This window comes from Leuciscus leuciscus (genome assembly GCF_965113295.1).
Source record: "Leuciscus leuciscus genome assembly, chromosome: 14".
NCBI lineage: Eukaryota > Metazoa > Chordata > Actinopteri > Cypriniformes > Leuciscidae > Leuciscus > Leuciscus leuciscus.
The window spans coordinates 14,725,604-14,751,532 of NC_138738.1; the positions used below are offsets into that span (position 1 = coordinate 14,725,604).

Below are 25,929 nucleotides of genomic sequence, written 5' to 3' on the forward strand. Positions count from 1 at the left end.
TAAATGTAATATGTTGAAAAAAAATCTATAAACAAGATTTTCTACCCTGAGCAGTACATCAGTATGAGAGAAAATAATTAAAACAAGCTAAAAACTGGCCTGGACTCACAGCTAAGCTATAGTAATATGTCTCCATAGTGCTTTGCACCAATTAAGCTAATAACACCAAATCAATACACACTCAATACAATTTAGGTGCGGGGAAAAAGACTTCTGATGTCATGAGCAGCGATCTTTCAGACAGAAGAGAAAATGGCACACAAAAAAATATTTTGACAACAATACACAACTAAGCATATTGCACAGCTTTAAATTATTAGTGTGGTATTTTAATTAACTAATCAGTTTATTATTTAATTACTTTTTTGGCCCAAAGTGATAAAGTTACATCATCAATTATTTCTGGAATGATATAAGAATAATAAATTGAGATATAGAAAATGACAACGACTACATTCATTCAGGCAGGGGAAGAAGATTAAAGTGGAAGGTGAATCCACTGTGTGAGTGTTCCATATTCCATTTGAGACGGCTGCTCTGTACAGCACGAGGAGAGAGCTGTCATTTATATCTATAAAACTCCCCTGTGTCTCCACTTCACTTCACCACTCAACCCATAAGGGAATAAATCTGATACAAATCAGAGTGAGATGGATAGAAACGGACAGAGATCAACAGAGCGTTGGGGGAAGATGAAGAAATATGGCAGAATGAAGGGATGAAAATGAAGACAACACAAGAAAGAGAGGGCAAGCACCACAGACTTGTGACAGCAGGGAAATTTGCTGGCGGGAAGGTTTTTATCATTTTGAAGGTAATATAATATAATTAGCAATGTATTAGAAACAATATCACCATACAATCTCACTTGGAGGAGGAAATTATAGGATGGTACATTAACACTGAAATAAACACCATTATCTTTTCATCAGAAAAAAATATATAACCGTGTCAACAAAAATATTAAGCAGCACAATTTTAAATGTTAATAATAATTAAAAAAAAATTATAATTATTGAGCAACAAATTAGCCAATTAGAATGATTTCTGAAGGATCAAGTGACACTAAAGACTGGAGTAATGGCTGCTGAAAATTCAGCTTTGCCGTCACAGGAATAAATTATTATGCAGTATATATAATAATTGTAAAATACAGTATATTAATATAGAGTTGTTTTAATTATAATAATATTTCACAACATTACTGTTTTTACAGTATTTTTAAACAAATAAATTAAGCTTTGGTAAGCAAAACTTTGAAAATCTTTTTTTTTTAAGTACCATCCCCAAACTTAAAAAAATGAAATAATTGAGTAAAAGGTCACAATAAATTACAGATTTGAAAAACTGAAAAAGAGAACCATGGTATGACCATTAGGGATGCACCGATGTATCGGTCGATAGTTTAAAAACAGCCGAAGGGGGTGGGAAACGTGTCTGACTGTTACTCATGCTGTACTGTGTGTGAGGAAAACGTTTCTTGTGTTGAATTTATTGCTGTTAAAGTTCACACGACAATAACACATTAACGGTTTAAAAACTAGTGGCGTTAGTGGTTGTTCTCACACACATCGGTGCTGAAACATCTAATAAAAGTGGATTTTGCATAATCTGTCCCCTTTAATAAAATCAAGCTATTGGTATTGGTATCAGTATCAGCAGATATCATCTGAATAATCAGTTTTTGTTATCGGCGGATACATTTTGTATTGTACATCTGATGACATCACTGTACCATTGTACAACAAAATGCAGCAAAAAAACAGAAAGATAAAAAGATAAAAAGGCGGATGGGCAGGAGTGCCTTCAGACAAATGAAGTGCGTCACATGCCAACAAATGCTAACAAAGCCTGTGCTGTTAGCAGACGTGCTGATCCGGCACAAATAGCAGGCTAAAATACATGCACAGGCAGAACCACATTTACAGCTTCATTAGTCTGTGGTGAGACACTTAAAGGGATAGTTCACCCAAAAATGTATTCTGTCATCATTTACAGATAATTTACAAGTTGTTCCAAAACTGTATGAATTTCGTTCTTCTACTGAACACAAAAGAAGATAAAGAATGTCCGTAACCAAACAGTGGATGGGCCCCATTGACTTCCATAGTATCCCATACTATGGAAGTCAATGGGACACATAAACTGTTTGGTTACCCATATTCTTCAAAATATATTCTTTAGTGTTCAGCAGAAGAAAAAAACATTAATTTAGGTTTGGAACAACTTTTTTGGGGTGAAGTATCCTTTTAAACACACACTCTACCCCAAACATGCACCAGGGTACTAAAAATATGCAATGTGCCTGAGACAGACTGGGAGGGTTTATGCTACAAACACACACTGGCCAGCGATCTAACAACACAGCACATTGTGAGCGCCCATCTTTGTCTGTGTGCACACACATAAGTACATCCTAAATTGATGTCTAGGGCAAACACATGACAGGAATCCTATAAGCTGTAAATCGATAGTCTCGGTCCTGCTTTAATTACACATTCTCTGGCTCTCAAGCGGGTCTCTACAGATTTGGCCCACTGGAGGTAATCTTAACAATGAGAGGGGAAATACAGTGGATTATTGCACTTGGGGGGGGGGGGGGGGGGGGCTTTCAGCTTTCTGAACAAGCTGACATTTAAACAACACATTTAAAAGAAATTAGAAATCATACCAGCAGTGGAAAAAAACGAGGGAAATTAGCAAAGGAAATAGCACAGTGCCCTATGGATGTGCTCAATAATTCATGACTAAATATTGCTTCAAGAGGGCAAAAACACTATTTAATATATTCTTACAAGCAAATAAAGGAGATTTGAATGCAAATCTCTATGGTTTTCCAAAATAATAAAAAAAATTCTTCTGAATTCTCAAATAATTTCTTTTAATGCTATGAGAGAACAAGAACTGTTTTTGGATTTAAAGAAACAAAAAATGTTTGGATTTAAAGGGAAACATTCAACAATCAAGTTTTCATAATTCATGTCGACTTGTTAAATTTGTGTTGCCCTTGTTTGAGCCTTCCAAACTGAAGAAGCTGTTTTTGAAGAAGATTTTTTGATTGTGATGTAGCAGCACTTCAAGCCACATGCATGAAAAACAAATTAATCTTTCCTTTGTTGCAATCACGAGATTCACTCCCATGAATCAATAATGTGGCAGGCCAGTTTTAAAAGTCAAATGGCATCTCTTCAAAAGTTTTGGCACTCAACTTGGCTTTATAACCTGGATGGTTTGTAGGCATTGTCACTTCTGGCTTTATGTTCAGGTCAAGCGCTGCTGTTCACTCTTTGATGTCCAGCGTGCATCAAAGCATTTTATGAATCAAGCCAGACATAGAAGATTCCCATCTATTGAAATCACAGCAAATGAACCCTGTTGTCTTGTGCCAGAGGGCATGTAAATAGGATTCCGAATTTGGGGCATCGCCAACGGATTCAGATTAACAGTGAGCAGATCCACGGATGTAGACAGTGGAGCATGAGATGGGCAAATCATGAAATGGGCAAATCTCTCCTTTACCAAAGAATTAATTAGACATAAATCAATATTTGTTTTTTAGAGCCACAATTGTAATACTCTTCCAGGACACTACACCGAAAAATGGAAGAGAAAGTATTTTCACAAATTACAACCCTCACAAGACAAGAGAGTGTGGACTCAACAACAAACAATTACACACAATTATATATAGTCACATTTTATACATTTATCAAAAAAGCTGAGGTAATGAAAGGGGCTGCCTCTTAGGAGCGCTAATTTGCTCCATGTGTTATGGAACATTTATCAGCCTGGGTCGCTCAGGTGAGCCATCCAGCTTGAAGGATCTTCTGCAACACTGATACTGACGTACACTATAAATGAAGGTAGCGGCTGCTTATGAAAGGCTGATCGCTTTAATTTGCCTGCAACACAATGCTGCTTTTTCACAGACAAGAATGAAGAATGAGAAAGAGAAAAGGATAGACAAGAAGGAGAGTGGGAGTATGAGCACATTATTCTTGTCTTCACATTTTCAGTCTTTAAAAAAAATTGTTGTTTGGAATAATATTATGTATGTATGCATGCATGTATGTATGCATGTATGTATGCATGTATGTATGTATGTATGTGTGTATATGATAATTTTTTTTTACAACATTGTGTAACGTTGGCCTTGGAGAACTGCCCTCAGACAAAGAAATTCACCCAGAATTTTTTAAAAAAAAACGTCCCGCTTGCACTAGTAAATATACTGGCAGTGAAAAGCAACTAGCATTAAGCATTTTAAAAAAGACAAAAAAGTATCACAAATGTGTGAAAGGATTGTAATGATTAATTAACATAAATACTTCATTAGAATTGCATTTTTTAAAAATCTTGTTCTGTATGATGTGAGAATGAGTGAATATTGGTATTTTGCTCATATCCATTCCAAATTCCTATTATTAGAATAATTTGACAAGAGCTCACAATGTAATTTTGTGCCCTTATATAAATATGATGCAGTTTATAGGAACATGCTGGTATTTGATCCTATAGAAAAAAAAAAACTCCCAATGCAACAACTCATCTGGGATCCAAAGAGACAGATTATTCATCCTACAATGATCTTACATCAGAACCAGCACCATCATTATTCCAGGACACCTAGCAGTTTTATAATGTGAAATGTTTTCAGATATCAAATCATTGCATATCATACTATACACCAATCTATTTCCCACAAAGAAATCTAGCCCCATACATCATAGTGACACCACACCATAGTGCTGATTCAACCCTGTGCTATACAGTCATTAAGACCTAAAGAGACTTGAAATGGTGATCCGGACCTATGCTGAAGGCACTGATGGAGGATCAATACGGAACTGGTGAGATCAAAGGTCACTAATTATGGGTAAAAATGAAATTGATGGAATCACACAAAGGATGTTCAGAGAGCATTTTTTCTAAGGCAGATGTCTCAGACTGATCTTTTTCTGCAGATTGTGTCCAGTGGGGCACAATTAAACACGCTATCCATCCATCATGTTGATCACTCCAGCAATGATTGGTGGAGTCCAACAGGCAAACATTGCAGATGTTTATTCTTTTGAGATTACATGGGAAGTCGACAGCTTCCTGTTCCTTCTGACCTCTGCTGGCATTCGTAAACTTGTAAATGTGACATTATGTATGATCTTTCCCTACAATATACACATATGCAAAGGACATTCAAACCCACAAATGCACTCAAGCCTGTCACACTGACCATGAAATTAAGTACAGACCCTCAATATCCATGTTTCCATGCCTTTGGCCAATTAAACATGCCTGCATGGAATGAAGCTTCTTGACCCAATCCAAAAAGTCCTCTGCACAGTGTGAGCAGCCCACTTTAAAGTCCCAGAGTGCTTCACAGCCAGTTACTGTCACTTTGGCATGACCTGCTCTCAGTCTTTGATAGGTTTAGTTCAACACTAATTAGTCTGACAGTCTGGGAAAACATAAACAAAAGATATAAGAGAGTTCGAAGAGCTATTCTAATATGTAATTGCATCTTTGTTTTAGACAAAGTGAATTTCTAAATTAATTGCTCAATTGGTTTATTCCTCTATATTAGAAGCCTATTCAAACTGGCATGTTTCCTGACACATTTCTGAGTCAAGTGGATTTTGAAAAATAAGTTGCATTAATATTATGTATTAAAAAATACATAATTACATAATGGGCTGATTCTGGCCCATGTTTCCTGATTCTGGGCCGTGCTTCCTGATCCCATCCTCATCTTTTCTGACCGTTTCCTGTCCTTGCTATACTATCAATAAATAATTAAAAACAACAACTTGGCTCAACAGCTTCAACTTTTGTAGTCAGCAGTTGATTCCTGGTGCTTGAGCTCAGTTTGATAGTGAGAAAAATCAGCACTGATGGGCGCTAAATTAAAATGCCAGCACAAACCGCGTGACTAAGAAGCAATCGGGCTGTGCTGATGCCTCCGCTCTGGCAGCCGGGAATAGAGCGCGTGGCCGGGAGACTAGGGCTTGCTCTTGGGCAGCAGCAGTGCTCCTGGAGTGTGGCCACATGGGAAATTACTTCAGGGAACCGCTGCCTGAAGCATGAAATTGAACCCATCCGGTGCATCTGACTGGATCCCTCCATAATATTTTAAATAATTATGTAGGAAAACTCCAGAGCAAGGTTATAATAGGCCCAGGTCTTTGTTTCCGGGCTAAACTTGTCACCTATCAATATAAAAGCAACACTGATAGAGTCTTGCGAATTGATAATGGAAACCTACACAAAGACATTTTTATGCATAACAAATGAAATAACACTTATAAAGTGAGTTCATTCTGTGTATAAAAACACACTGAATAAATTGCTGATGCATATTGAGACTGATGAATAATGTGAAATTTGTTGTTACATTTCTTAGGCTAATCTGAAAAGCTAAAAGGCAATGCACAATGAGGTCTGTGATTAAACCAATTCAATCATTAAGAACGAGTAAAATCCCATGTCATGCTGAAACATCTATTTAACCCTTAAACGCATACCTCGAGTCTTTAGTGACTCGGGACGTCATTCAATACCCTCCTTATTAATTGTTTAAAGTTAGACATCAACCTTCTTAGTATTCACCAATCAATTCATTATAAACATTATAACAAGAAAAAAAAAATGATTACAATTTAATAATATATATATTTTTTATAATAATTAAAGGATCGCTAAAAGAACCGAGGTGTGTAACAGTGCAAGTATATTTTTTCTGTACATCAATAATTGAATCTGAATGACTGAATAAGTGCAATTCACCTTTATTCCACAAGGTGACAATGTTTAGTACACAATGGTAAAGTGACGTTTCACTCACAGTTACCGCAGGCAGAAAACAAAAGAATTGGAAGTATCATCAGGGGTGGTAGTGGCGCAGTGGATAAGACACATGCCTTTGGTGTGAGAGACCCGGGTTCGAATCCACTGTGAGACACCAATGTGTCCCTGAGCAAGACACTTAACCCCTAGTTGCTCCAGAGGCGTGCGACCTCTGACATATATAGCAATTGTAAGTCGCCTTGGATAAAAGCGTCAGCTAAATGAATAAATGTAAATGTAAATCATCTGCAAAACGCAATCAAATATTAGTGTCACTGTCACTTGATGGTGGATCTGGTGAAGAAACTGTCAGCGGTCAAAATATAGATTTTGAAGATGTTGAAAATTATAGTTTAGAGAATACGTTTGAGATTGTGAATACGGGCCAGATGCTGAATGTACTGGGAAATGAGCTCTGACGAGGACAGTGATGATGGTATAAAACATCTGCTCAAACTGAACCCTCTCAAGCTCCAAAAGGTAACAAAATATGCTTTATTTGATTCTTCTGTAATTGTTACTCTAATATCAAAAGAGTTTTATATTATCAAGACAGGTAGAGATCCATCCGTGTTAGATAAAGATCTGGGTCGCTAAAGACCCGAACATGCAATAATGATTGGCAAAACATTTATGCATTTAAGGGTTAACAGAATCATCCAGTAACTACTGGTTTTATAAGAATTCATTTTAGAAATGAATTATGCTGAAACAACAGATACATGTACGTTTAGGGATTTCCTACTGTATGACATTTAGAAGCTTACATAGGCTAAGTGAAGGAATTGTATTATTTTATTAAATAACTAACACTTCTTTTCGTCGAAAGGAAGAACATTTATATGCATTTGAATAACTGAATGCTCCTAACACCAGTAATGCCAGAATTACTATTTGTCTGAAAATATCAAAAGGGAGAAACATAATTTCCAGGAAACAGGTATTTCCAACCTTATGATCGAGGTATCCAGATTTGCTTCTACCTAGTAACAAAGAATTATACATATGTAAAACCAATCAAGTTGGAGAAAACTAATGTAATGAATCATGTCATCTTTGGTATGTTCCTATTCTAAAAAAATATTCTCTGAAATTAGTCTGAGATCCTCCCGACCGTGATTAAAGCATATTGAAAGGCATTGTCTGGAGCCTGTCTGGTTACTGCTGCGCAAACACTAAAGATCTAAATCCCAAGTGATAGTGTTCATAGGGGGCGAGACATTTTCTGACTCGAAGCAAGATGTCGCCAGTAGACGCGCTAGAGTCCGTCGATTAGGAGACGCTACGTTTAGGTTAACTTAAGTCAGGTGGATAGGGGTATTTCTACCGCACATGCAAACATAGTCTTTTGTAGTTTCTCTTTCTTGCACAACAATGCATTTCTTTGCTTTTTTCTTTTCTTTTCAAAAGCACCTGATGCAACATCCACCTAATTTTCCTTAGTTTAAATCCAACAGGATTTGGTGGAGAAAAAAAACACCAACCAATTTCTAAGGAAAAATGAATCCAATCAGACTCATGATCATGTTCGTTTGAGATCAGTTCTGGAGATGGACACATTTAACATAGCAACATAAAGGTTAGAAGTTAATTGCAAATTAGTCAACAAAGAATGTGAGACTTGTGGAGGAGCGGAGGTTACATCACATTCACAGCGACACATGATTACATCTTTGAGTGCAACCAAAAAAGAATAATATTGCAATCATCTGACCTTGATTGAGGAGATTGTGACAGAAGCAGAGGTCTTGCAAGCATGTTGAATGTTTTCTATACTTGTGCTTTTTTAGGAAAATAAGATTTAGAAAAGATATATATTTTTATTTGCTCACCTGGAAGCTGATTACACTTCAATGTCAATGCCTAAGGCAGTCTGTCTTTGTTCCTCTGGATTCGATCAACGCTGAAAGGTATGGAGCACTCAAATGCTAAGTTCCAGTACAGAATGTAAAAATTAAACTTGTTTGAATATCCAATCCTTTAAAGCATATCAAGAAACTACATTTTTAACATTTTCTTAAGGAAATATTTGTTTTTAAGATGTCACTATGTGGCTAGGGTACACTGGTTGGTTGAAAGGGCATTTATAGGTGGTTTATTTATTGATTTAAATATAAATAAATAATATTTAAATAAACGTATGAATTAATTAATTCAATTGTTTAATACATTATTTTAAATGAATGCTGTTCTTTTGAACTGTCAGTTCATCAATGAATCCTGAAAAAAGTATCAGTTTCCACAATAATATTAAGCAGTACAACTGTCTTTAACTGTGATATAATTATTAACCCTTGTGCCTCCTTATGGACATTTTTGTCCTTTTCAGTTTTGTTTTTTTGACCTGTACATTCTGCATGAATTTTGGCACAGGTGTGTATTTTTATTGTAATTTTACTATTTCACCAGCATTTCCTTTATTTTTTTTATTTTTTTTGCACTAGTTACACAAAATACTTCCCTCTCAGTGCCTTTTTGGACAAAAATGTCCCCATTGAAACCCATTAAAATTGCACTTTTTTTTATCCCAGGACCATTTAACTATAAAATGATGCAATCTTTGTTAAGAGGCTTTCATTCTGTTGGCAAGGCTTCAAAATGTAATAATAATAAAAAAAAATTATCAGATGGTGCCATTTTTTCAGGTTTGGCCTATAAAGCAAATCCTCGCTTTATTCCTGTTTTCTGCTTCGGCATATTATAGAGCCAATTGGATAAATTATGCAAGGATAATTGTGTGGGTGAGTTGGTATGGATGTCAGAGTGTGGTTGGTATGTGTGTTATAAAAAAAAAGTGTTTGTGTGCATGTGTGTGTTTGTAATATTGAGAGAGAAAAACTCAACTGCAAATAACAAATCCAATCACTGTGTGCACCAGTGGAGTTTTGGGGGCATCCAATGGGGAAAAACTGTTACTGCGCCCAAACAAAATCTTACCGAAAGCTCACTTTTTGAGATATCATCCTCAAATTTGGAGCACACTTTATTTATATTCATGGATTTGATTTTCTAGCCGTTTTAGAGTTCAACTTGTTTCATAAAATATATATTTTATATAAAATAATGTTCATAAATAATTTTCATAAACTTAAACCTATATAACTTTTTTTTTGGATGTACTTATTTATTTATTTTTACTTCAGCAATAATCTGCCAAGGGTATTCTTTAAAATGATACCAAACTTAAGTCTGTGCTCCCAAGCTTAAATTTTTTATGAAATTTTTTTGTGTAACTTTTTTAATTGATGCACAAGGGTTAATGTTTCTTGTGCTCCAAATCAGCATAAAATTGTTTCTGAAGGATCATGTGACACTGATAGTAATGACTGCTGAAAAAACAGTAGCATTTAAAAGTATAAAAAAAAATAATAATAAAAAAATGTAAACATGTTGCGTTAGCAAGCACCACTAATTAAGCTCCTTATAATTCACTATGACAAAGTTTCTTGTCTAGGTCTGTATAAAGAAGACAATAAAAGGCAAACAGTTTTACCAGAGATCCTACAGTATATGCAAATCCGTCCCACAACAGCTGAGGGGGCCATGAAATAACCCTTTATCCAACACCAATTTTCTCTCTCTCTCACACACACACAAAATGTGCCTTTGGAATACACATTAACACACTCTTCATCAAGCTGATTAATAACCACCCAATCAAGGCAAGGTACCCATCTCATTTTTCATAATCATGCCAGCATATGATCCTAGATTCAGTTTTGTACAAGCACCTGAGTCATGTCCACATGCTCCTGTTTATTACGTTTTAATGCAACCATAATGACTGCCCTGCTGTTCCCATTGATCAAGATATGCCATACTGAGAAACCACAGAGCCTGGGTCGTTTTTCAATATTACTTAATATTACCAGGTTGAGCACAACATGATAGTCTGCTGTAATGGTATGACAGTACTTATACTCTGCATTACCAGAGGGAGGCTAATGTTGGGGAATCTGGACCTATTCAAGGCACAAAGAGGAGTTTGTGTAAAGAAGCTGTGAAGAACTATGATTCATATGACTCTGTGTGACTTTGCTCTGATAGGAGAACCTCTGTAGAGGCCACCAAACAAAGCTAAGAGCAATTGTGAAAAGCAATCTAACACAGACCAGGGATATTGGGAAATGTGTCTGGATACAGCTGCAAGCTTTGACCTTGGACTAGTGGGAATATATCTATGTATTTGTGTGTATGTCTCAAAGCCATACAAGTTATTTTACCTCAATGCATTGGATTAGCATTTAGATATTCATGTAAGCTGATTTGGATGGACATTAACAAGCAAATCAAGCAAAAATAGTTTCTGCAAAACATTATTTGGTGGTGAAATCCACATCATACTTGAGACAAATGTTACAGAACACACATAATTTCACACCTGTCCATCATATGGTGACGGTCTCTGTGGGTGGGAGCTTTGAAACTAGCACAACCTCCATCCCTTTATGGCACAGTTGTCATTATCGTTCCACTTCATTTTTAGAGACATCCAGAATATGAACATACCGAAGTAGAGAGGCAGAAGAATGTACCCAATAATAATGATTGTTAGGACAAAATGCAAAAAAAAAAAAAAAAATTTATAGTAGTATGCTACATTGTTGTCACAAGACCATACCCTGATTCATGACCTATTATATCACTAGATATCTTTTTGGTATCTGCTATTAGGTAGATATCTGGCCAATACCGAAATGTCGATGATTGTTGTGGTCAACAACAGATACATTTCTGATATTAACATTTTATAATAAATAAATGAAAATTTTAAAGGGATAGTTCACTTTGAAATAAATTTTTGGTATGTTTTAGCTTACCTCAAGGGCATCCAAGATGTAGGTGTCTTTTTTTCTGCAGTAGTTTCAATTTTGATATTTTTAGGTCAAACCGTTCTTGTCTGTCAGTCATATAATGCAGGTCTATGGTCACCGCCTCAAAGTGCATGCACAGAGTCCAAATTAAAACAATTCCCCATCGTCCAAATTAAACAATTCCCCATCGTAAGTACACATTACACACGAAACGAGCGGTTTGTGTGAGAAAACGAACAGTATTTATATCGTATTTACCTCTTATACACAGCCATGTCGAAGTGATCTGATCTGACGTGTACGCAGACTGGTGCATAGATATATACACACTAGATGTCGCCTTGTCTACGGCAGTTCATTGGAACGAATGTCTTTAAGGCGACATCTAGTGTATATATCTATGCACCAGTCTGCGTACACGTCAGATCAGATCACTCGGACATGGCTGTGTACAAGAGGTAAAAACTATATAAATACTGTTCGTTTTCTCACACAAACCGCTCGTTTCGTGTCTTAGGCCATCAATGTGTACTTACGATGGGGAATTGTTTAATTTGGACGACGGGGAATTGTTTTAATTTGGACTCTGTGCATGCTCTTTGAGACAGTGACCATCGACCTGCATTATATGACTGACGGACAAGAACGGTTTGACCTAAAAATATCTGCGGAAAAAAAGACACCTACATCTTGGATGCCCTTGAGGTAAGCTAAAACATACCAAAAATTAATTTCAAAGTGAACTATCCCTTTAAAAACTAAAATCAATTGTTGTTGTTTTGTTATTTAAAGTGTAGGTGAATTTAGACATAACACTATAAAGTACAATGGATATTTATTTTATATTTAACAGTTATAAAATGTAAAGTCTTTGAAATGATTAACTTTAAAGTGACTGTGAGATGATGGCATGGTAACATACACGTAAATACTGGGAAAACGAGAATTAATTAAATATCCAAAATCAATCAATCCAAAATCTTTTAAAAAATATCTTATATCAGCCAATAACCAATTTTATATGTATTTATTGTGCATACATGATCATCTTTAAAATAAAACTTATTTACTTATTTTAATTCCATTTTGTGAAAAAAAATTATAAAAAATAAACGAATTGTAGTCATAGGTAAATTAAGTCATAGGTATTGGAAATCTGAAAAAAACTATTTAAAAAGAAGATTATAAAATTCACAAGGAAAGTTCAAGGTAAATGCATTGGATTGTGGGATACAGTATTGAACACAGTTTACACTGTTGCAAACTGAACATTTTGGCAATGTGGTCGGTCATTCTGATATTCTATGCATACAGAAAATGTACATACTGTTTAGAGTGAGCACTATATGTCACTGTAGTATACATTTCCAAACATAGCCTACGTCTCCCTCCTCCCTTCCTGGCCAGGATACTGTAGCCAGAGGGGGGAAAAAACAGCCAAATCACAGTAGATCTGATCTTGTGATCATTGAACTGGAAGCTCCACTATATGTCGGATATTGGCAAAGAAAGAAAAGTGAGCCAGAAACTGCCACTGACACAGTAATGAAGTAACAACTGAATCAGAGCACAAAGAATGGGTAAAAATGTGATTTGCTCGTGATCTGAGTGGACAATACAAATTACTAGTACACAAGTGAGTATGCTGAGGAGAGTGAGCATGACTGCTGCCAATTAGCAGCTGGAGCCTAATTCAGCCAACGGCAAAATCACATCACATGGCCAGAGAGAAAGGCTCAGTCCACAGCTTAAAATGACAATTACTGAGATTGCCAAACAGCCACAGGCGATCCTTGGTAGAAAAACAAACTAAAAAGAACTGGATGCATGCAAATAAAAGTCAAAACTCCACTAGCATTATTTTGGCTTATGTGCATGACAAGTAGGTTTACAACAACAAAGAGGACTGTTTAAATATAAGGATATATGCAAAAATGTGAGTATTTACACTTGATTTTGAAAGTAGAAGCCTAAAGTGGGAATTCCAAATGATGTTAATCAATCCTATTTTAAATAAATGAGCAATAATGCGTGCAGAATAATTATTTGCCAACAAACACTGCTATAAGCCTGACTTTTCCTGTTACTTTATCAAGATAACATTTTGATTCTAAATAAAGTGCTCCTTTTAAAGAGCAACTCGCTGCTCTTTATTTATTTGTTTGAAGTCACTGATTATTTACTTGAATAATTACTTGAAAAACCTTGAAGTACGGGAAACACTTAAAGGAGTAGTTCACTTTAAAATGAAAATTAGCCCATGATTTACTCACCCTCAAGCCATCCCAGCTGTATATGACATTCTTCTTTTAGAAAAATGTTCATATTTTAAACTTTATAAAGTAAAATAACTAGCTTCCAGCAAAATGAACATACGGATTCGATTTAAGTGTAAAGCGCAACTTATGCGAGTAATGAGACGTACTGCAGATATTTACGCTACGCCATGACGCACTACATTACTTCTGACGTCATAAGTTGCATAAGTTGTGATTTATAATTTTTTTTAGACTATTTTACATTGTAACGTGTTAAATATGAATATTTTTCTTTCACAAACTCATCGCTTTGCTTCAGAAGGCCTTTATTAACCTCCCAGAGCCGTGTGGAGTTCTTTTATAATGGATGTATGCACTTTTTTGAGCTTCAATCTGATGGTTTCAATGGTTGGAATCCACTGCCATTATAAAGCTTGGAAGCTTCAGGGTTTTTATTAATATAACTCTGTGTTCGTCTGAAAGAAGAAAGTCATATTAGTGTTGTCAAAAGTACCGACTTCGGTACCAAGTCAGTACTGAAATTTAAAAAGTCTGTGATTGGCTACAATGATCAAAGCACGGGAATGTTTAAAAGCACATGGAACTGTTTGAAAGTTTTTTTTAAAAACGGGAGTGAGAGCTTTTGAAAGCACAATCAGCCGGTCCGCTGTCAGACGCCTGCTTTTAAACGCTCCTGTGTGTATCGGTGTAAGCACTCGGTGAAGAGCGTCATTGATGTATATTTACAACATGTTTTTGAACCGCTGACCATTGTAGCCAATCACAGACATATTTGATGAGCGCGTGAGCACAATGGGCAATTAGAGAGGTTTACGATTCCGCTCAACAGCGCTCAAAGAGTCAAATTTTTGGTACTTTTGACAACAATAAGTCATAAACACCTGGGATGGCTTGAGGGAGAGTAAATCATGGGCTAATTTTAATTTTAAAGTGAATTACTCCTTTAACGTAACGTGTAAATGCGCGTCATTAACTTAAATCAAGCAAGCTAGTATGCATAGGCCATGAAGTGTTGGCGAAATAACACATTAGCGGACTGGAGTGAATAATTTCTATTTTTTTCCAGAAAACTTCTTGGACCTGTATCTATTATGTTTATTTTCAAAAACTTTCCAGGGCCTTGAAATATTTTTTTCAGTTTCACAAACTTTCAAGGATTTCAAGGACCTGTGGGAACCGTGAAAAAATAACCAGAATCAACATTATAAAAACACATGCACAAACACTCACTGTACTCACTGCAGGTGGAGTCTGCTTCATCCGAACCATCTGGACACTCCGGTTCTCCATCACACCTCCATCGAGCCGGGACACACTGCCCATTCTTACAAGCAAAGTCTGTCGTAGCACATGTCTTTTTTGCTGTTCAAGAAAAGAGAGGAAGGTAAGTACAGGGGCATATATACACTAACACAAGAGGTTTTGGTGCAAACCAAAATTAAAGTTAAGTTCAGATGGACCTGCTTTTTCACATGCCAACCTTAAGTGGAAGGTGGAATTACTTCAACAACAATGAAACAAACCTCCACGCTACTAAATCTGCAGGAGACGGCAAGAAAATTGGATCACTTGAGAAACAATGGTAGACTCGCACTTGATAACAACTGTTCTTGTTCAGAAATAAAGTCTTGAGCAGTAAAAGACTCATGCTTTAGAGTCAAACAACAAACAGCAAGCACTATGAGGCTAACTGCACCGTGTGTCACTGTGTATTTATTCTTGTCGCGTTTATAGTTTAATTGGGAAGAAAGTTTGAATGAATTGAACACAGAGCTCCATTGGGAGCAATTACAAACACCCAGGTACACATCACTGAGAATTTATGAACCATACTTTCGTTTTTGTATGTGTGAGGATAAAGACTGCTTTGCTTTAAGTCCAGTAAATTTGTAGCAGGGGTAAAAGAGCCTGAAGGGAGAGCAATTGATGATGTTGTCAGCTCTCTGGGAGGGAGACCAATAAGAGCTTTTTCAGTCAGAGAGGACACAGTGATTTAACACATGTTCGGCTTTTATCATGTGCATCAATTGAACACATGTAAACGCCTGGTCTGGGTGGGTGTACTATTCTTGTATGCCAAATATTAGTTCTGTTTTTTTCCTTGCAATCAATATGCCTACAGTAAATCATTCAGCTGGACCATCATACTCACTACATGCCCACAAACTATGGGCAACAAAGTGGACCACAAAAAGTGGAGGTAACATACATACAGAATGGAGCCAAACTATGAAAAATATTATTTGTGCTATCAGATAAAAATGAGATATGAAAGTTATTTAAGAGGCTGAGCAAATTATTTGTATAATATAATTATTAATTATTATATAATTATTATATAAATGTGCACCAAATCGACTGTGCACAGTAGGGCCAAGAAAGGGCATTATAGCAACATAAATATGGTCAATTACAGTACATTGACTTTTCAAATGTTAACAGACAAACAAATATACAAAAAAGACGAATAGTGTATACTTACTTACCCATAAATATCTAATATAAAACAGCTTTGTTATTGTTTAATAAAAAAAAAAAAGTTAATTGGAAAAAAAACTGTAAATATAAGTACAAAAATTAATAAAACTAAAAGTTTAGGCTAAATAAAATTCACACAAAATTACTAAAACTAAAATGGAAACTAAAAATATATGAATAAAAGCTAATTCAATATATTTATAAATACCATAATAGTATATAAATAGTACTAAAAAACCACTGAAAAATATAGGGACCTTAAAAAGTCAAACAGATAAAAGGGCGAAAATCATGAAACCAACCAAAAGAGCAGAAAATTGTCCAACAGTCACTGAGTTGCAACAGATCAGAAAGAAAGAGATATTCTGTGAAATTCTTCTCTGCAACGGTGATCAAATCCCAGGCCCTTGCCTCCCATCAGAACAAGAGGATTTCATCTAAGTCTCCCCTATCTCCCCAGCCAAGCTACCTTACACTGAAACAAGCATAGAGATTTACCAACTCACACATCATGGGGCCATGTTCCCCAGCCCCTTATCTCCCTCTGGAACCAGAGCCACTATGTTATGGGTTGAACACCTCTGAAGACTACAGAGAGAGGTGGTTAGTGAGCCATGAGCAGCACTTAATTACCAAAGATCCTTCACTAGCCTTATCTCAAGGACAAAGCTTGACCTTGTCACACCTTTCATTCCTTTCAAGCTGAACATAATATTAATTTTCTTGAAGGTGAGGTGTGTAATTCTGTTCAATGTTAAAGTAAGCCAGTCGTAGGTTGACTCCACGAAATACTATGGAAATTTTGGCTGATACCAGTAACTATATATAATTCACAATGTTCTGGATTCTGTTTTAATGGTTTAATTAAAATATGTTTTATTTGAAAAGTTTATTTTGAAACTTGATGTTTACTGTTTAAATTAAAACATGCATGAAAGTGTGATATTCATTTAAAAAAATCATGTTTAAATAAACTGTATTATTATTATTATTACTTTGAGAAGTACTGTACAATAGTTATAATTTTCATAATTTTATCAAAGTAAACCAAACCAAATATTTAATATTCACAGGTCACTAGTGTACAGCCCTATATTTCTGATTTATTCATCCAAATTTTGCACGTTATACAGTAAATTCCATTTTTATCACTGGATTCCACAATTTCTACATTTTCGCCCAAAATCATAGGGTCCCAATTATATTATATTATATTATATTATATTATATTATATTATATTATATTATATTATATTATATTATATTATATTATATATAATGTAGAAAACAGTCTTTCTTATCCCACAACCACAAACTGTAGACCTACTGTGAATCATTGAAATTAATAAATTATAAATGCCTACAGCCAACATCCAATACAAGTCAAATGAAAAAAAGAAAAAGAAAAAAACATACAGACACCGAGTAAACTTCTTTCTTATAAAAATCTAAATAAATAAATAAATAGATAAAGTATAGTAGTCAACATTAAAGTGGATCAAAACCTTTCAAAATTATACATGAATTTTGAACAATACCCGTTCTTGTATTAGGACAACTTTGATGAACTTTTTTGATCCACTTTGACTACTGTATATTTTAAAATATTATTTGTCCAAACAGCAGCAGAAGCAACGGTTGGACTGTTTGGGAAACTGTTTAAAACACATAAAACATTATTTTACTAGTGCCACTAGATGCACAGAAATACAGTACCATACTTCAAGACAATTGCATACAGTCAATAAACATTGCCTCACTGTATACAGTTATATATATTATAATATGCCCACAATTATCCACAGCAGCAAAACTGCCAGTTGTTGTTGACTTGGAGGGTGAAAGGAAGCTGATGTGTGACTTGGGGTGGGGTGGGGTGGGGGGGGGGGGGGTGGGGGGGGGGTATGTTGCTTTGGGTCAAGAAAACTGGCGAGCTCAGGTGTTGGTTATACTAATTTTCCTGCAGGACTGCCAACGCAGGCAGGCAGCATCAAGCACCAACTCATGGGAAAAGCTGATTAAAAGATGGTATGCATTACAAGCAGCAAATACTTAATTATGCAGATACTCACACTAGGCACACATATATAATTAAAGACTGAATGTACATTCCAATGATTTACCAAAAAAAAAAAAAAAAAAAAAGGCAAACAACGAGCGCACACGCTCTGACATAAAACAATCATCACGCATCACATATCTACACATCAGGCCTGCAACTGTGCAAATGTTATTTTTCTCTATTTTCCTGCTGACGCTTTAATACACACTCGATTCCAGGAAGTCCCCCTGCGTATTAGTGTGTAGAAACAAGCAAGATATGCGTGTGTGTGAGTTTACTGCGCAAGCAGGCAAAGCCATGACATTCCCAAGGTCCCATGCTCGAGAGACCACACTGATTACTGACGGATAGCTGATATGTGATGGCTAGCTGTAGGTGACCTCTTTGTGTCCGCTGCAAGCACTTCACAGAGTGGGCAGTCTGCACAGGACACAACTGCAGCTCAAGGACAGTGTCCTTCAATTTTCACAAACCATTTCCTCCAAGACTTCACAGAGAACGTTAGACTACAGTCTAAACACACTTGACACCTTTGGTTTCCCGGATAACTGACGAATTACGAACGCAATTTAAAATAGCATTGGAGCGGAAGGGAAAATTGTCATTCAATCGCTTCAAATGGTCTAAAGAGCTACTTAAACACTATGAGCAATGCACTTAATTGCTTTATTTGCGTACTTTAAGGCGGTTAACACTTTAACAGTTTTCTGAAGCGGCATTTATACACTGATTTCACGCAGCCGCCATTTTGAAATCGAAAGTGAGGCTCCGGTGGGAAGAACCCTGGAAGTAAAGATAAACAACAATGCCTTGGATTACCAGCCTGAAGCTGCTGCCGCGATTTACACTATTGGATGTTAATATCCAATATAGGATATGTATATAGTTCATTCCTGCTTCTTTTTTTACATTCTGAATTATATATAAAAAAAATTTTTTATTTATAAATGAATTTCACTGTATATAGTCTAAAGTATGAAAGACATGTATGTACATTTTTAGAATTGACACAACATCATTAAACACAACAATACGCCATCGCATTCACGACTCTCCTGTGATTAAAGGTGACACTTCCGGTTTTCTTCCCACCGGAGCCTCGCTTACGATTTCAAAATAACGGCTGCGTGAAATCAGCGTATAGGGTTCTAGTTATCCGCTGGTCTACTGCTTGTTATTTTCATGTAAAATTCAATAGTCTAAGCAGCTGTAAGAAATAAATCAGTTATACCAGATCAGAGGTCTGTAGAATGCAGTTTGGAAAGGTGCTGTGATTGACTGGCTGTGGTTTATGTTGTTCTGAGTACTCGTTTGAGATAAGAGAGCCCACCTATTATAGGATCAGGCAATCGCAGTGTCATCTTGAGCAGGGCTATAAACATGGACAGGTCATAATCGTAAATGGAGTCTGTGAAGAAAGGTGCCTCAGTGGGTCACCTTTTTCTGGTAGGTTCCATTTCTTTCTCTTCTTGTCTGTTTCAGTCTATCTCGTAACAGATGAAATCTTGTAACATCAAGCACAACGGCATAACGGCTGAGCAATATATTGATTATTTGAAATATATTTGTGATGATTTTGTTTGAAATATAAAAAGCTCTGATCGTTAAGTCAGAGCTTTACACAAGTCTATATAAGCTTTACATTAAGTCTAAAAATAATATGCTAGTATGGACTGTATGGCTGTCCATTCTTCTTGATTTGCACACAGAGAAAGACAAAAGACAAATATAAACGCAACAGTGCACAAATCACACACTGTAGTTAAATTTCCTCCCACTACAGTCTGTCTAGTTCTGTAAGATTTACTCCCTGTATTATCACAGTACTGTTTGAGACTCCACTTGTTTAATAACCTATACTTATGTAGCACACACAAACTGTGAAAGGTGAAAAGCATTGTGAAGGTCTCTTGCATGCTGAGACCAGTCATATTCCTACAGGTGAGCATGTGTAAGAGAGAAAGAGAACAAGATAAAGTGTCAAAGGAATGTATTGAAACAGTACAGTCAGTGACAGAGAAATATGGAAAATAGGGGAGGGAAAACACCACCCCATATGGTACTATGTAAAGACAGCTAGTTGCATGTAATATTGGTCAGTTCACATGCTGCCAATGAACTACAAAGAGTGCAGACGTCAATAGTACAATACAGTCTGAAACCACAAAGAGAAAATGGCTTTCAAACACACAAACAGAATAAAACATAAAATGCCAACCAGCAAATCCAGAAAACACCAAGGAAAATGATGGCCACAGACTAAATCCTTAATTGTATGTGTTAGGGGTGGGAAACAGTGGAGACCTGGCGATACAATATGATTAGGTATGAAAATTTAGCAGGATTACTTTAGAAAAAAATTGAATATTTCTTTCCCCACATACATACACATTTATTTATTTATTTTTACATGGCATGCACATCAACATGTGCGCAAGTTAAACTTGACACACTGCTAAATATTTTGCACCATTAAACTTTGTTGAAACGAGACTACATATAAACTAAATATTTACAGAAGGCTCTGAACAGGAGTAACGATTGTAATAAAACAGCAGATTGATTGTATTGCATCAATAAGTTTATGTTTTACCAGACAAACTTCAATCCTTAGACATATGATGATGTTGACACTTATACTAATTTACATTTTTAAGAGCTAGTACATTGTGGAAAAAAATAACTCATTAGCCGCTCTTCAACACGAACCAGATCTACTGAAAATACACAACTCTGTAACATAAATTTCTTATGTTTTTGTATCAGTATTTATTGCTCCTGATTCATTTCAAACATAATTTCTGAAAGTTATTTTGATATAAAATACCAATTATGGTATTACTTAAAGTTTGATTATGATTTAACTTTTCTAACTTTAGTTAGTGTGTAATGTTGCTGTTTGAGCATAAACAACATCTGCAAAGTTACAACGCTCAAAGTTCAAAGCAAAGGAAGATATTTGCTTTAAAATAATTCGTTTTTTAAGGACTACAACAAATGGCTGGTAGGGACTACACGACATTCCACCCGGGTTAGTGACATCACCAACCCTAAAATGTACATAAACCCCTCCCCCGGGAACTCATTTATAGATTATCATGGCAGAATATGTCATCAACTAACCATTCAGAAATGTCCTGTTGCATTCTACATGTTGTCACTTCTTCTTGAGTCTCTCCATCATTGTCTGACACTGAAATTTTCAGTGTATGTCTGTGTGAGGTAAAAGGAAACAAGCTGTTGAAGCTCCGCCCCCTGTGCGGGAGCAGCAGCTCATTTTCATTTAAAGGGACAGACACAAAAAAGGTGAGTTTTTACTCGCCCTCAAAAAGTGACAATTTTAACATGCTATATAAATATATCTGTGGGGTATTTTGAGCTAAAAATTCACATACACACTCTGGGGACATCATATACTTATTTTACATCTTGTGAAAAGGGCATTATACCACCCCTTTAAGTATTGTATTTCAAACAGAAACGTATTTTTACTGTTTTGTCTTGTGTTTTAACACAACTTCTGCTCAAAAATCTGAAGGCTGCTATTGGATAATTTAATGTAAACGTGTATACATACTTTGCAAAGAGCTTACTAGCTACTTTCTGCCTTAAGAACAAATGGCGTAACCAAATTTATTGCAGAAACAGTTACAAACTAGCTAATAAGCCCCTAGTTGTACTTTTCACTCCCATTTAAGTTTGAACTTACAAACGGCTGGTGCAACCCTACTAAGACATTTTGCTGCAAGTCAAATGTCTAACGAGACTAGAAATCTAATGTCACAGTGCATTTCATCTTCTTGCATACTGAGTTGTGACCAATCTGTTTTTCCCATAAATATTGAAGGTGAAAAAAAAAGTAACTACAATCATTTATTCTTGTCTTTAAAATATCAATACAGTATAATGAAGTAAAATATTGCAGTACTTTGAAATTGTATAGTTTTTTCCCTCTACCTCTAGTGTTTGCACTTAGAAACTGGTATCTGCAACTGAGGGAGTGCAAAGATGAAAAAAGAAAACAGAGAAGCTGGAATAAAATTAGAAATAATAAGCAAACAGCCTGCAAAGGTAACAACAAGATTAAGCCTGAAACCCAGGTGGATTTCAAAGGGTACAATTGAACTCCTTTGAGGAAGTGAGCAGATAAAGCCCTGTGAGCACAGCTTTACACTGACGCTTCACAGCTCAATACCACTCACTAATCTCATCTGCCTTCACTGCTTCTGTATGCAGATTGTGTGAAAGCGCCTTCATCAGACACCTCTCTCGCCTTTTTATTTAACACTTCAAGGAATTTGAGTATCTCTGCGAAAGAGGTACAGAGGGAGGCAGTTTTGACTGCACACGCACCTAAACACCCCTGAGTCAATAAACTCTCACACGTGAAAAGCTTAAATCGAGCATTTTGTCTGGTTGGAGTTTGTTCTGGAATAGCACAATGCCTTCTTAAAGAGGAAAAAAGATAAATGCAGTGTGAAACTAGGTCCATTTGAAAGACCAAGTGGCACAGGGGCATCCCACTGAATGGAGCATTAGGGAGTTGGTGGTAAGACGTAGTGCTACTGCTGCTGTCAGCAACTTGGCTGGATATAAAAGTTTAGCTAAAGTGCTGATCCAGAATCAACTTCTTAAATGCAACTAATCCATGCAGAAATATGCGAACCTGGACTTGGGTCCTTACAGCAGCAGTTCAGAATGGCATAGCCATTATATAGCATTAGCTTATATAAGAGAGGAGTAGGGTTGTGAACCGAGAACGGGTTGAAATTCAGAACAGTCCCATTTTTAAAAACATGAATTTCTGTACCAAATTATTTTCCTGACTTTCCGTTCTGTTATTGGCTCTCGGATGTGTATTTGTATGCCAATGCAGACAGAACATTAAAGTACCTAAATACTATTGTGCCACTACTAAATCTACAAACCGTTGTATTGAATAAAACACTTATGAATAAGTCAGTGACATATTTGACAACAAATAAATATATTCCTTTACAATTCAAAGATTGGGGTCGGTAAGTGTTAGGGTTTTTAATGTTTTAATGCAGTAATTACTCCAGTCTTTGGTGTCACGTGATCTACTATTCATTTCTTATTAATTATTTAGTGTTTGCTTTTACCTAATTTACAGTTGGGGCAATTACTGGATTGCATTTATCCTGCCTTAAATGTATCTATGATTTGTAATATCAGCTCTACTGAAATGGTAAATTATCATTTTGCAACACACTGTTTAAGGCAGTAAATGCAGGAAGAATTTCATATTTTCAAACATTTCTTCTTTAAAAGTAACATTAAAGAACCAGAATTGGAAACAGAATCAATCAATTAAGATTCCCATCCCATCAAGGGATAGAGCGCAACTGGTAATGACCTGAGAGAACAGAGAGAGACCCATTGATGGGAAATGTAAAGGGATCAAGGGGTGAAGGGAGCATATTAGCCTGTTTTATGTTTGTCTTTTTTCTCTCGGGCTGTCCTTTTCTTCTCTCCCACACTATTTATCTCCATTGATTTCTGCACTGTTTCTCCTCAAACAAATGCATAAAAAGCATTTCAAGCATAATCATAGTGACCATTAGTACATAAATATTTACACTGGCCAGTGGGTTGGTTCCTTTACTCCCGACTCTACTTATGTTTTTCTTACCACCAACCTTTCATTTCCCTCTTTCATCAAACATTCATATTTTCCTATAATTGAATCACAGGAATTGATCTATGATTAAAGATGGTTTCGGTGGCAACAACGTAATCAATGTCAACAACGTAATCAATGTCATTCTTAGTTCCACTGCCCGAAGGTACATGGTTGATGCAAACACAGAGCGTTGTTGTTTTTGCCATTGAGGCAAGCTGAATATAATCAAACAGATCATGTCAGGGTCTGTCAAAGCAAACCCACATTACAGTTGAGGGCTCTCAGTAATTATGGGAAATTACGTTTTTGGTGAGAATGCATGCAAGGAAACATAGTGGTGGGCAGTATGAGGGGGATATTATAGAGCAACACAAATTGAATTGGACCAGAGGTTTCAGGTGCGGTCACATTAGTGTAATTTTGATAAAAAAAAATAATAAAAAAAATCATTTCAATAGTGTAGAGATGTATGAGGCACTGCTCACAGAAATAGAGGTTGACCTATTGATCGGTTGTTGCCAATTAATATCGGCAAAAAAACAAACGACACAAAACTATAGTTTTTCCAAGTTGCGCCCGTTGCTGAAGCTGCTAAGAAGGGTCTGCTATTATAATCGCTAATATAATACAGTAATGCCAGGGACACACTTAACGATTAGCTGAAACATTCATAGCACACACTTACAGACCATTTCCAATGACTGGAGCAGATATTAAACACAGACTGAACGCAACTGTCTCTGTCATAAGTATCAAATTACATATAATCGGCCTTACTGTCGTTAAATGTGTCCCCACCTTAAAGGTGGTATCAGTGATTTCAGGCCCAAAAATATTTTGATCACATTCATCTAATCTTTCCTAATGATCAGCTAGCTGCCCGCCCCATAAGCATGCCGTCTAAAAACCGCGTCTCTGTAGGCAGCCTAGGCTCTGAGATCTGCACACAAAAACAAATGGTTTCACCAAACACTCAAAACCAAAACAAATAGTGTTCCAACCAATCACCGACAGGGGGAGGGTGTTGTGAGGTTTTGTGCTCGTGCACGGCTGCACGCGAAGTCAGAGCTGAAGAAAAAGCTGGCTCAAAAAGCTGGCTCATTGGTTGGAACACTATTTGTTTTGGTTTTGAGTGTTTGGTGAAACCATTTGTTTTTGTGTGCAGATCTCAGAGCCTAGGCTGCCTACAGAGACGCGGTTTTTAGACGGCATGCTTATGGGGCGGGCAGCTAGCGGATCGTTAGGAAAGATTAGATGAATGTGATCAAAATATTTTTGGGCCTGAAATCACTGATACACTGAGTCTCGACCCAAATGTTTAAATGTCATGATTGTTGACATCTATCTGCATTAGGCTATATCCAACTGGTTGCTTTTATGCATACGTTGCATATTTAGGTGAGAAAGCAAATTGATATGTTCATGCAGCCGACAGAAACATATAAACAAATCAGAAACATATTTGATTTGTAATACAAAAGCAACCATCACTGTAATACATATTTTGTTATTTTGATTAGATAATCATCAAGTGTTCTAAAATAGAAACAAATAAAGTGTGAGAGTATACATACACTATACATATCTATCGAATTTCAATGTCATGGCCTTTGTGTAGACATTTAAAGATGGCCATCATTGACTATATGGATTTATATGAAATAGAAACACTTTACAATAAGAGTCCATTTATAACATTAACTAAGGTTAAAAAAAGTATTGTTCATTGTTAATTTCAACATTTACTAATAAATTTTTTACATTTTAAAGTTGTATCTCTTAATATTAGTTAATGCACTATGAACTAACATG

At 36.1% G+C, this 25,929-nt stretch overlaps 1 protein-coding gene across 2 annotated transcripts in view; it reads right to left on the bottom strand.

The window, feature by feature from the left end:
• Positions 1–25,929, bottom strand: part of lrp8 (low density lipoprotein receptor-related protein 8, apolipoprotein e receptor) — a 165,794-nt gene that overhangs the window by 80,280 nt on the left and 59,585 nt on the right. For both annotated transcript variants that reach the window (XM_082137383.1, XM_082137382.1), the window contains exon 3: positions 15,173–15,295. In XM_082137383.1, the coding sequence (XP_081993509.1) occupies positions 15,173–15,295 (123 nt within the window). The remainder of the gene's footprint in view (positions 1–15,172; positions 15,296–25,929) is intronic.